The sequence below is a fragment of the Passer montanus genome, unplaced genomic scaffold, assembly GCF_014805655.1.
Source record: "Passer montanus isolate IOZ18808 unplaced genomic scaffold, ASM1480565v1 scaffold4, whole genome shotgun sequence".
Classification (NCBI taxonomy): Eukaryota; Metazoa; Chordata; class Aves; order Passeriformes; family Passeridae; genus Passer; species Passer montanus.
The window spans coordinates 7,167,627-7,181,289 of NW_024368818.1; the positions used below are offsets into that span (position 1 = coordinate 7,167,627).

Here is a 13,663-nt window from a genome sequence, read left to right on the forward strand (position 1 = left end):
AGCAGGACTACATTTTACCTCATGGCAAAAACAGGACAAGATACTTCACAGAAACTTTGTACTGTGCATAGATTAGTACTAAAAATAGTTTGAACCAACTGTGTTAGCACTTTCACCTTTCTGGAATCAAATTCCCATTGCTTTGCAGAAGCATCTGTGGTTTAGCTTTAGCTGAATCTTATTACTGAAGAATGAAGTGAAAAACTGATTGTATAGAAAGCTATACCAGTGACCTGAACTACAGCAGTCTCTCTAAAACCAGGCACTTGGCTGCACCACTGCAGTGAGAGCTAAGATTTACTGTGTCTTTTTAAAAGAAATATTCCAAAAATATGGTTTACTTATTGGTCTTGCTAGGAAAATGTTTGATTCTTTCAGGATTTAATGGTACTTTTCTGTAAAAATAATTTGCATATTTATCTATCTACAGAGAAAAGTTTTTTTAAACATAACTCCACTAGCAGCAAATGTTGGTAGATAGAATTTATTTCTGCATCACTACAAGCAGCCAAATTCCCATTATGTCAGTATGTGCCTTGCTTGTGGATTTTTTTCTTGTAAAAGATTTTGAGATTGATTCACTCAGAGCTGGATTCAAAGAAGTCCTGAGGATTTCTACAAGGTGCTGAGCACTTCAGCCTAAATCAGCAGGGGTAAAAACTAGAGGATTTGGCACACACTGCTCTCAACTCCCCACTGAAACCACTATTTGTTTGAGCTTATTCACATTACATATTTGCTTTGCAATTGCTTGCAAATCACCTTGAGAAATTTGGAATGAAACATGCTGCAAAAATGAAATATTCATGTTATGGCAAGCACATTGCAACACCCTCACCCCCATCCCCTTCCCAAGGTGTGTGATTCCCTCACAGTAGCCTACCTTTTATTGACCTTTTTTTGCATAAAATATATTGATATGAAAGAGAACTTGAGAATCCACTAAGAGTCTTCCATAGAGAAAAGGATTAGTCTTTCCTTTCTATATTTTCCGTCTTTTGTTTGTTCATCTCCTCCCATTCCCCCTCAACAGAACATTTTAGAAAAGTTCCAACTCAGAATCTGAAGCTGAAATTCCACACACGCATATATATATTTGTTTCGAGTTATGTCACTATTACAAAATACATTTATTTAATAACTCCTAGTGCAGAGCTTCCCTATTAGTATTCACACTAATCTCTGCATAGGAACATTCCTCTGGGAACTGACTGTCTGTTTTGCAAAGAGCACAAGAAACCGTGGAATAAGAAATGGTGGTATCCTGATGCTCAGTATCATCAGCAAGAGCGACAGTGCTGAGTAGCAGAGGCACTCATATCTGAAAGCTGTGTTCCTTCACCAAAACTAATTTGACAGGAAAATAATTTACCTTTATATTTGCCTGTAGCCTTGTTTTAAGGAGCCAAGTGAAAGCGAAGAATGAAGTTAAATAATCAATTAAGTTTTTGAGTGCTGAAACTTAAGTCACCATATTTTGTATGCTTCAAATATTTCTCTAGAATATTAGGAATGTTTTAACACAAGTATCCACAGCAGGATAGCTGAACATCTGAAAGGGAAAGGCTTCTGAACACTATTAAGTACATAAAACTGCTATGCACTATTAGGCAGAGACAGATTGAAGTTCATGTTGAAGATACATGTGATGAAAGAGGCTGGGACAGTCATTGTAAGCAGCCACATACATTACATTTCACTGCTTGAAGAAGTTGCTTTCACAACAAGATAATTTGCCACCTCTTGGAGAAATAGAGTAGATTTTATTACAGTAGATTTTATCTGGATGCTCAGTAGGATCTTTCATTTGGACAGCATTTTGGCTGACTCACTGTTCGTGAATAATATCCTGTAGGTAGATATGGTAGATAATTTTTCATTTGCTCAGGCACTATCTTAATGGTTTATTATTATCTACATCTATAGGTATAAACATGATCTTTCTTTCCCTCTCCTGTTGCTGAAACTATATAAAAGTAAAACCTCTTTATTCCTTTCTGGTTTTCATGGAAGCAAGTCTTTAGGAAAACTAAAATAATTAAATGAAGCTTCCAAGAGAAACTCTTCCCAGTCCTTACATGATAGAAAGTTTCACTTTTCAACAAATCTGGGTAAAATATAGTGGGATTTCCTGTCATTAAAATAAAATAGAAAAAGGTAATCTAATGAGACAAGATGTCAGTGTGAATTAATCTTAGACCAGTTGGTAAGGTGGTATTGCCACATTGGTGGCAATAATTTACATTTTGGAACTTTTAAATAGGAAAATATCTGGTGGAAAGGGTCAGTTTGTGAAGTAACAGAAGTGTGCTGTGTTTGTGGCAAGGGCCGGCTGGCCCAGACAAGAGAAGAGGAGCTGCAGTACCACACTCTGGGCTTGGCCTTTCTGGCAGAGCTGCTGTCCTGCTCCCATCCAGGTCCTGCTGAGCTACTGCAGCAAGCCCTCCTTACACAAGCTCTGCTCGTCACCTCCCAGATGCTGTACAGCACTGCTTGCCTACAAAACTGCTCCAACAGATCAGGTTCAAACCTAGTCAGACCTGGTCAGTACTTTGTGCTTACCCTGATTTTCCAGGACTTGCCTGCTAACTCCTTGCCTTTGCTTCCCGAGCCGCTTTCCTGGTGCTTCTGGGAACCACAGGGCTGCCTAGAGTGTGCTCGGTGAGAGACCACCAAAGGGAATTTCTACAGGCAGGCCAGAGGACTGGGAGAGACAAAGGGGCACCCTGTCTCATGGGCATCAAATCTGCCTCTCCTCAGGAGAAAAGGCAATCCTAGAAGATAGCTCAGGAAATTTGAGAGTCCTGGTTTCATTCAGCCTCTGTCCAGAGCATAAGAAGCTCTTAAAGCTGTTTCTATTTTGAATCCTCATGTTGTATGAAGAGTGGAAGGAGCTTCTCCAGAAGTCTGGAAAACATGTCTATTTGAACTCCTGCTGTGATACAGAGGGTGCTTGAAAGCCAATTTGGTTTAATTTCATATGTATGTGCCTACAAACCATTGTATTTTCTTTGGGTTAGACTTGCTGATGCCACTGATATCCTTACAAAAAAACTGCTTATAGCAGGAAGTATGTCTGGGATAAATACCTTTGCAAGAGTAGAAACAAACTGGCTTTCTGTAGGGAGCTGTTATATAAACAGTGGCTTGACAAAGCTGCCAGGACTGCTGGGGTGAGGTAGCTCAAGACCATAAGAGATGCTCATCAGCATCTTCTTGTTTTAGTGGTTTAAATGAATTTCAGTGGGGTTTAGAGGTAACTCTGAGGCAGAACTTATGCTGCCTCCACTACCTGGTGTCCTCAGGGTAAAATACTCAGGACACAGAAGAAATGCTGATCAAGAAAAGGTTCAGTTTACCTCACCCAGTGCTGAATTCAGTAAATCTGCCTGAGTAAGTGGAATGGAAATAGGAGATTTTAAGTTCTGTGGTACAGTTTTTATTTTGCAGTTTATAAGTTTTTAGGTCTGAATGTTTAGCCAGCTGAATGTAAATTCTAGACAATTAGTTAAAATTGTATGCCATTACTTCTCCCTGAGATTTGCAATCTTAGTTTGATCTACTCATCTGAGTCAAAGCACTGTTATTTGGGCATTCTTATTTTTCTCACTCCATCAGACATTTTCATCACCTTTTTTTTTTTTTGCTGTGTGAAATATTGATGATGTCAATATACCTTATATTTTTGCACAGCCCTGACATCTAGTTTTGATTCTATTTTGGCAAGTCAATATAGTGAAATCCCTGAATTTACAAATGGATCTGATGCTGTTCATTCATGTTGCCAGCCAAGATCCTGAATAAAGTTGTCTTGAAGTTGAATTAGGCAACAAGGACTTCCTCATTCTGGAATTGATCTGCTAGGTGGTGTGAGTCTTGTGGTATGTCACCAGTGCTTTGTTTGCTTTTCTCATCCATAAGAAAGAAGTCCTAATAGTGTGCTGAGGGTCACAGATTAAAGATATTTTATGAGCATTAAGACACAGATTCTTCTGCTTTCATTACATAACATCTCATCTCGCAGTGTAAAACAGATTCATTACTGCTTCAGTAACATGGTGGACTCAAACATAACCTGATGACTAGAACACCAACAACTTAGACCAGTGTGAATTGCTGCACCACAAACTATATTTCTGAGTAGTTGAAATATAGAATTGATTTGTTCTTCAAGCCAGCTGTAATTCAACAGATCATTAATGACGAATGGCAGAACGCCCCAGCCATCCTTCCAGGCACTGCTCCAGATGGAAGTCATTGGATAAAGAACAGGAAGGTTTGGCAGAATGTGAAAGAAGAATAAATTCGCTGCACATCATTCATTTTGCCTGACTGCAATAAAGTAATTGTAACACAATGTTGTCACAGGATAACGCTCTCCTGCTGCTTTAGAAATGCTTTGCAAAACAGGTGTTTACTTTCTCTGTGGGGACACATTGATCCCGTGACAACAATCTTTTCTATTAAAAGAAAATTCAGTACTTATAGGTTCAGTAGTACTATAAAAAAGATTATTACAAAAAGCCATATAATGTAATAGGTGAAATGATACGAACTATATATGTGATATATGTGATATGTGCAGCTAACATCTAAGAGGGATTAGTTCAAATACTTTCTTTTAGCAGCTTTGCAACCAATATTTTCTCAACAATGGCAGATAGGACAATGCAATGCACTATGATGAAGTTGCTTTTGTTATTTTAATCTTCCAAGGCTTTGTGAGCTGTAGAAAAACAGCATTTGTGAATAAAAATAATATCAAAACTCCAGCATATGTCTGATGAGAAATGCATAGTTAATAACAAATAAATAAAAATCATGAATAATTACCAATAAACTAACACACTCTAAATAATGGAAATTAAAGACCGTGTATTTTCTGTCAGGACTGAACTCAATTTTGTGAATTTTGCTCATTAGCACTAAGACAAAAATGTGAAAATAAATAAAAAAAGAGAAAACATTTGTGATTTTCATAATCTTTTCCTTAGAATCACAGAGATGCAGAATCATTTAGTTTGGGAAAGATCTCTAAGGTCATCAAGTCTGACCTTTGACTGATCATAACCTTGTCAACTAAACCACAGCTCTAATCCATCATCTCCAGTCCAATACTTAACCACCCTTTCTGTGAAAAAAAAACCAACTTCCTGATCTTCAGCCTGGATCTTTCCTGTCACAACTTTAGGCTATGTTCCCTTGTCCTGTCATTTGTTACCTGGGAGAAGAGCCTGACCCCACCTGGCTGCACCCTCCTGTCAGGCAGCTGCAGAGAGTGATGAGGTCCCCCTGAGCCTCCTTTTCTCCAGGCTGAACACCCCCAGCTCCCTCAGCTGCTCCTCACAGCGCTTGTGCTCCAGACCCTTCCCCAGCTCCGTTGCCCTTCCCTGGACACGCTCCAGCCCCTCCATGTCTTTCCTGCAGTGAGGGGCCCAGAGCTGAGCACAGGATTGGAGCTGTGGCCTCAGCAGTGCTGGGTACAGGGGGACGGTCACTGCCCTGCTCCTGCTGCCACACCAGGGCTGACCCAGGCCAGGATGCCATCGGCCTTCTTGGCCACCTGGGCACACCCTGGATCATGCTCAGCCAGCTGTCTAATGAGAAGAGTAATTATGCATTAGAAATTGTAAAATAATTAAAAGTACTCAATTTTTTTTCTGAAGTGCCTGTAATGTGGGACACATACATTTGCACTCTCTTGTAGTATGAGAGAAAAGTTGCATTGGCATTCTTTTAGTGAACCTTATTAATTTTACAGACATTCTGCTATTCACCCAATAATGTGCCAACTACAAGTTGGGGCTGATGAGACATGTATAAAATAAGAATATTTGTTCTCTTATATGCAGTAAATGTCTGTGTCTATGGGCTCTCACAGGCATTTGACTGCCAGATGAAGCAGCCCCTGTGGTATTTAGCTTTTGCCAAGGCTGTGTCTGGATCAAGAGAAATGAAATGAGAATAATTAACTGGGGACTGAATGACTTGTTTGCTCACCAGACTCACCTCCAGGATCTGCATCATCTTGAATCTTCTGCTGTCTATTTCTATTTAGCTCAAGACAACTTATGATGGCGTTTGGTAGTTTTCCAGTTGGTTGCTCTATTCAGTTCTGTGCACTTCATGTTATGAATCCCAAAGAGAGTTGCAGTATGCACACTACTGATATCTTCAGTAACTGCATTGGGCAGGTATGAGGCTTACTTTCACAGGCTTTAAAGGTTGTATCTAATCAGACTAGCCAACATGGTCTGGTTTTACTCAAAGGTCTGCTTCATCTGAGGAAAAGAATACTTGAAGAACCTAATGGCATTTTTTGCTGAGCTGTGAACTTCACTATCTAGATGTTGAAGGAAAATATCTTTCATGTTCTTGAAAAGAGTTGGTTTGGTACACAAGTACATTTGGTTTTGATGTCCTGACCTCAGGAATAGTCATTGAGGCAGACAATTTTCTTTTCCACTACAGGATCACTATATTATAGACATAATGGAATATGGCCATGAGGAGTATTAGGAAAGTAATTTTTAAAGCTACAAGGGTAACTCAGAAGCACTGTCAAATGCTACCAATAACTTGCATTGGGAAGTGCTACTTTAAACTTCAAGAAAAAGAGGATACTGAAGACCTAAAAGGTGTCATTTTTGTCATGTTGAAACCTTTCTCCTTAGTGCTGAATAAAATGCAGCATGCCTCCAAGCAAGTTGCTTAGCCTACAGCTGAAGTGCTGCACATGGAACCAGTTGACACTTTGGTATTTTTGCAGTTTAGAACTTATAAATATGTATTTGCATTTTCCATGCTAAACTATGTGGCTCTTACCCAGTTGTCACTGTCACTGCATCAGCCAGGAAACCAGTGGTAGTTTACTTCACTGAGGACTGTATGAAATGGTCTATGAGAAGGAAGTACATTTAATAGAAACTGAAGCACGTGAAGAATGCTAACATCTTAACACAGAGTACCCTGTGCTAGGGATGATGCTTAGCACCAATGGGCACCTTCCAGACCCCTTAGTTCCTGAGTGCCCTCAATGGTGGGAGCTTGGCCTGCAGGCCAGCAAGGGCTTGTGCAGCAGATCTCAAAAACCTGAGAAAAGGAGGATTTCTTTGGAGGGAAGAACAAAAAAAGGCAGAGTGACTGTTTCACCTCCCTAGACTCAGATGAATATTGTTAATCACTCGAGGAGGAAACACAGAGAAGAACAACAGATCTGAAGGTTCATGTGTGAATTACTTGAATGTGAAGTCATGCCTGATTCATGTCCTAGGGCTGCCGAGGGAATCACCAGGACTGCAAAAAGAAAGTCTGTGCATCCCAAGTGTAATACTTCCCATGGCAACAGAAGGTAGTATGGAACACTCTGGCTTTAGTAGACATCCTTTCAAACGACAGGTTTCAATCATCAAACTCCATATCTATTTCTATTAAAAAAAATTTAAAAAAAGACACTATGTGAGTCAAGGGAAACAAGGATGACACACTGAAAGCAATGTCCTGGCAAAGGTTGTTGTGCCCCAGTTAAAAGCAGCATGTTCAGCCATAGACCTGTGCCCCCTCTGAGAGCAGACACCGGCTTGTGCTGCCTGGGGCTATGCTCAAAAGCTCCTTCACACCTGTGGAAATCTCCCTAGTCTCTTCAGTGAGTCCTTGTTTAGGCTGCATTCAGACATTTAAAAGGATAAGGTTGTAAAACATGTCATAATACAGTGAAAAGGTAGAGTAAAAACTATCTTAAAATCATTGCCTTTTAAAATAAGGGGTTTTTTAACAAAGGGAAAGTAATGACAAGCTGTCTGCATTGATGGCAGGACGAACCACTTCAGCTGAGATCACATTTCCTTGGTGCATTTTTGCTGAGGAGAATTACATGGGGTTATCACTACTGGAATGATTCTCGAAAGGCATCTTTAAACTGACAGCATGGGTAGGGAAAGTTGGGAAGGAGAAACACCTTGTGTGTCATCCGGGACCGAAGCTCCTCTGCTTTGGGTCCTCCAGCCCAGTCCTTTCTCCCCTTGCCAGGGCTCTAGCGAGAGAATGAATTTAGTTTCTTTGCTGTTTTGGACACCACATACAGTGCTAACGGGCGCAGTGCTTGCACAAAGACGACAACTTTTGATTCTGAAAGCTGATGGCCGGCATCCTGTCTCCCCAGTTTTTAAAATGATTTTTTTCTTAAGCTTCAGCTCCCTAATGCAATTTCAAAAGTTCGCTGGCGGGGAGGGCTGGCAGGGAGCGCGTACCGGCTTTCCCTGCCGCTGGAGCTGCCAGGGAGCTGTCCAGCACCGCGGCGGGACTGCCGGCGGGGCCAGGGCGGCATCCACGGGAGGGCCCCGGGATCGTCCCCATTCCCCGCGCCGGCCCCGCCGCTCCCCGCGGAGCCGTGCGCGGGTACCGGGCCACCTCCCGCTTCCCTCAGCCCAGCGCCAAAGCTCCAAGGCGCAGAGCAGAGCGCCTTGCCCCCCTCCCGGGATCCGGCAGCGGCGGGAGCGCGGGCTCTGCCCTGCCCTGGGTCCGCCCCGCCGGGCGCTGGGGGCATCTCCGCGGCGCGGGGCAGCGGGGCCGGCGGGGCCGCGGAGAGCGGAGCCGAGCGCGACAGGCGGCGAGCGGGGCGGGCGAGGCGAGAGGAGGAGGAGGAGGAGGAGGGGGAAAGGGCTCCAAACAACACGTGATCCCCGCGGAGCAGCGAGGGAGCCGGGGGAGGGGAGAGCGGGGCGGGCGGCCGAGGCAGAGGAGGGCAGCAGCCACCGCGGTTGCCGCCGCCGCCGCTTTAAAGGCTCCCGGCGCGGCGCGGCGCGGCACCCGCGCTCCCGGCCCGGCGCGGAGAGCCGCGGAGAGCCCGCCGCCGCCCCGCGCCCGGCCCGCGGCACCATGTCCCGCCGCAAGATCTCGTCGGAGTCCTTCAGCTCGCTGGGCTCGGACTGCCCGGAGACGAGCCCCGAGGAGGAGGGCGAGTGTCCCCTGTCCCGCCTCTGCTGGAACGGCAGCCGCAGCCCCCCCGGCCCCGCTGACATCCCCTTCGCCGCCGCCGCCGCGGCCAGCGCCGGGGCGCGCCGCGCTCCGCGCCGCCGGCGGGTCAACCTGGACTCGCTGGGCGAGAGCATCCGCCGCCTGACGGCCCCCGCGGTGAGTGCCCCGCACAGCCCCGCACAGCCCCGCGGGCTCGGGTCCCTGTCGGGAAAGAGGCAGCCGTGCCCGCGCCCCCCTCCCGGCCAGTGCCGCCGGGTCGCCGGAGCCCGCTGCCTCTCCGTGCCCGCTCCGGCTGCCGCCTGCCAGCCTCGCAGACCTGCGGGAGCACAGCTCCCGGCAGCCCGGTGCTGGAAATAGGGTCGGGAGTCGCGCTTAGGCGCAGCTGCCGCTTTGGCTGGGTTTATCGTTTCTGCCGAGTCCCTTTCTGAATGAAAACAGAGCAATAAAGTGCTTATCACTGGTACTAGCAACGTTATTAATTTTTTTAATATATAAAAAGTTAGATCTGTATGATGCGTGGCGTGCACATTGTTCCTGAACAATGCGGGGATGTGAACTTATTCCCTTTGTAGGGCTTCTCTGTACTGAACAGGGTAAAGCAAAACAAAGTTCCGCCTATGTGCTTGGAAATATTTCAGCAACAGATTTCCCTGTGCCTCATGGATGCGCAGACCTTACTTACAGATCAGTTTCTTTAAAGCAGACTTTGAAATCCACGACTTAATGATTGCCTGGAGAACTGCACCTGTAGCTGAGAGTCAGGGACCCACTGTCTGTATGCTGTTAACATCAGGGGCGAGTTCAGGTAGAGCCTGTAACATATGCTGGTATTATTTTGTAAGACTGAAATCAGTGTCTGAGGAGTTCTCATAAAAAATGAAGGTTTTTCTCCAGCATTTTGTGTTATGCTGCTGTACATACGTCTGTGATCACCACTAAAATTTCCTCCTAAAGTTTCAGCTGCAACTGAATGTTTGTTTGGGCTCTGATGTAGTTTAATGTATTAAAGTATAAAACATGAATGGCAACAAGTTGTCTTAATGTGCAGGGCAACTATATCTGCTATTGCAGCACCAGATAATCTTTTTTCATATTATTAGGCAGCTCTGGAAATTCCTTATGAGTCTCCTCATCATTAACTCTCAGTTTGCATTGGTTTTAATACACTCTTTTCTGTTTGGAGTTCAAGTGCTGGACAGGAGTAGACAGGGTGTTTAAGGGGAGAAGTTTTAGTGCATTAAATAGCTAATAGTCATCCAGTGGCAGTTAAGACTTTTCCTTCCCATTGATTTTTTCCCTCTCCACTGGGAATCTGGTCTTGTAATGCTGATATTAATAGACAATATTTCAGGTGACCTGTCTTGTTTTAGTATATTAAAAAAAATGAGAAGCTCTTTAATTTGATAGTAGTGCAATGGTATAATTAGAGCACGTTACCCCAAATATTTGAAGTATTCAGAAGTAGTTCAGCACAGTATTTTGAGATAACCTTAGTATTTGTGTTTTTTAAGCTTTGACTGTTACTTCCTTTATTGTGTTGTTACAAGAGACAGTTACAGTTTTATGTATAAGTTGTTGAATTTGTTTTCAAAATAAACACATTCTTTGAATTAAGACATGAATAAAACTCTGATAGATCCAAGTCCTCTTTCTTCCCTGCGCACAGAGAAATTTTATTTAAGAATGCAAAAATTTAGTCTAACTTGGTTTTGATGTCCCAAACAACAGCTTTCATGGTTTCCCTGGGAAGTAATTATAGCAACCCTTGTTGCTAAAAAATAGGTTATTTAAAAATTTTAATGTGATACACATTACTTAAAATTTTCCTTTATATCTTTTCATCGTAACTACAGCTTCATTCATTCCATCTTACACATTTTGGCATAAATTAATGTCATTAAGGCAAAGAAGTCTTATTGTTCTAGTCTTGGTTTAAGAAAAGAACCAGGTCCCCTGCCTTTTCATTTTTCACTCAGAGAAACCACTGTTCAGATGCTTTGTTATTTTGGTGCTTTCTTACTGAGCTGTGTGATACTGAATAGATGCCTTCATGCAACAAGTCAAGTTGCCATATGTCTAACACTTTGGATCTGATTATTTTTTCACATCTACTGATATAAATTAGGAATAACTTTAATTAGAAGTAAAAAAACCAAACCACTTTGCCTGTAAAATTGATTTAATAGGATTCATTTATGTTGTTTGTTACATTAGAAGGCAATTCTGAAGGGAGCACTGACAGATGTTCTTTCTAAATAAAAAGCTCTAATACTTTTTTATAGACGTAGATAGATCCTCGTTCTGTAATACTGTAGATAGGGGTCTCTGTTTAGTACATAAACATATTTAAGTGCCTATAGATGTATATATTGTGTATCTAGCCTGTGAGGTGTAACAAATGCAGTAGTTATTTGTCCTCATCCTAACTTTCAAAGTTGAAGGATGCTACAGGTTCCTGATGTTTATACTTAGCCGTAGTTTTTTGTGCTTTCCTTCAGCTATTTCCTCCTTCAATAACTAGGATGGAATACTCAGTAAAACCTTGTTTTGTATTTTCAGTGAAGAAAAATTCTCTGTGTGTATTTAATATTATTGTGTATCTACCCTGTGAGGTGTAACGTTGTCTCTTCAAACATGAATGCAGTAGTTATTTGTCCTCATCCTAACTTTCAAAGTTGAAGGATGCTACAGGTTCCTGATGTTTATACTTAGCCGTAGTTTTTTGTGCTTTCCTTCAGCTATTTCCTCCTTCAATAACTAGGATGGAATACTCAGTAAAACCTTATTTTGTATTTTCACTGAAGAAAAATTCTCTGTGTGTATTTAATACTACTGTACCATGCAGAGAGTTCTAAGTGGTAGCAGGAGCTACTGGGAGCTGCTCTGGGCATGTGGGGAGCCTTGAACAGAGCAGGAAGGAGCATCCAAGGGGCAAAAGAGTGTTGGACACCCAAGAGGGGTGTCCATAGGGCAGAGGAGGCAAGAGGGCTGTGCAAACAGGCTTCATCTTAGGAGTGGTAGTGCAGAAATGTGTACGAAATGTTTCTCCTGTGCAATTCATTCATGAGTTACTACAGCTGTACTGTCAATTGTACAAGATTCTGTAGAAAGAAATGCAGTAATGAGGTATTCAAGATATATTACACTAAAATACAGAGAAAAGTTACTGCATTTTTTTATCACTTGTAATCTTGGTCTCAATTTTAGCTGAGTATGACTTTGCACAAACATTACATTTTGTGGAACTGTGGGAAAATATCAAAAAGTGAACCTTGCTGTGTTGCAGCATTGAATCCACCCCATTCTCCTTGCTCCCGGACAGCAGCTTCTGGCACTTTCCAACAGGCATGATATTCCACCCTTTCTCTTATATTGATTATTGGAGATTTTTTCCTGCAGTAGTTATACTAGAGGATGTAGGGACCTGATTCATCAGCACAGGTTCATTTTATTTTCGTGTTGGATCGTAAATGTTCCCCAACACGCCTGGATGGGTGAAGGATTGCTGCTGTTTGTCTGGAATGTGCTCACTGCAAACCCGCTCTTTTCTGAGCGCCAGAACTAGAAGCATGGTGGGGCTCACCTCCCACCAAAACAGCTGTGTATTTTGGGGAAAAGTGTGTGGTGATGAGACCTCCATGCACATCCCGCTGCTGGCATTCGTGAGTAAGCTGTGCTGGGGAAGCAGGGTGCACAGGGCAGGGAGGCAGAGCAGCAAGAGTGCAAGGAGAGGCAGCTCTTTTGTCTCAGCTGCACTCAGCAAACTGTGCATGTCCTGAACATCTCATCAAGCTGCTGCCCTGCTGCCTCCCCCAGTACCAGTCTGCTATGTAGCCAGGTGCCCTGACATCAGAAGGGTGGAGGCACAGCCTGGAGCCCAGCTCTGGGGTTGGGGAGCTGTGCTCAGCACCTGGGTGTGCAGATGATGGTTGGTGGGACCAAACTTTGCTGTCCAGTACAATAAACCCCAGGCTTTGCACACAGCTCTTGTGGCTCCATCGGCTCTCGAGGTCCTGGCAGCAGTGCTCCCTGCGTGCTGCCCTGTGACTGTCCCTGCCCTCTCACAGCCTATGATCCCTGTGATGTTCCCACAAGGCTGAGTAATTGTGAAGGCAGCTCCTATCCGTTCTGACATGTTCCTAAATCATGTTCCTGACAGAACACAGATGTCCCTCTGTCCTCCTGAACCGCTGTTGAATGGTCTTTGGTTATGCACTCTGATCAGAGAAATCTGGAGCCAGATCCAGCTGCTCCCAAAACAAACAGTTGCCCTTGTCACCAGGCTGGGTTCAATTTTTTGGAGATAAATAATAAAATGTTGGGAACTTAATAGGGACATTGATTTATGACCTTGTTTCTAAGAAATAACTTGGTAATTATATGCACATCACAAGCAAATTTAATGATACATTCTACTTTTGGTTCTAGCTTTGTTATTGAGTTCCATTTTAAAGGATGAATTTTACACCCACAAAGACATACATTTTGATTAGTTACAAGTAGGGAACATGATACTATATGCTATTCATTATCAAAATAATATTTTCTGCCCTTAAGAGCTCTGCTATAGAAGAACGGCATCCTGGCACCAGTTGACATAGCTTGATTCTTTAAAAGTGCAGTTTAGTATGTTACTGAATTCTAGTTCCTTGCAGCAATTTTCACATTTGCTCCAGTTCTATCTTGA

General features: G+C 43.3%; 1 protein-coding gene across 1 annotated transcript in view; it reads left to right on the forward strand.

Annotated features, from left to right (window-relative positions):
* Positions 1 to 8,841: 8,841 nt before the first annotated feature.
* Positions 8,842 to 13,663, forward strand: part of GUCY1A2 (guanylate cyclase 1 soluble subunit alpha 2) — a 137,362-nt gene continuing 132,540 nt past the window's right edge. Inside the window, exon 1 of the mRNA XM_039718384.1 lies at positions 8,842 to 9,132. Within this exon, the coding sequence (XP_039574318.1) occupies positions 8,878 to 9,132 (255 nt within the window). The 5' untranslated portion in view covers positions 8,842 to 8,877. The remainder of the gene's footprint in view (positions 9,133 to 13,663) is intronic.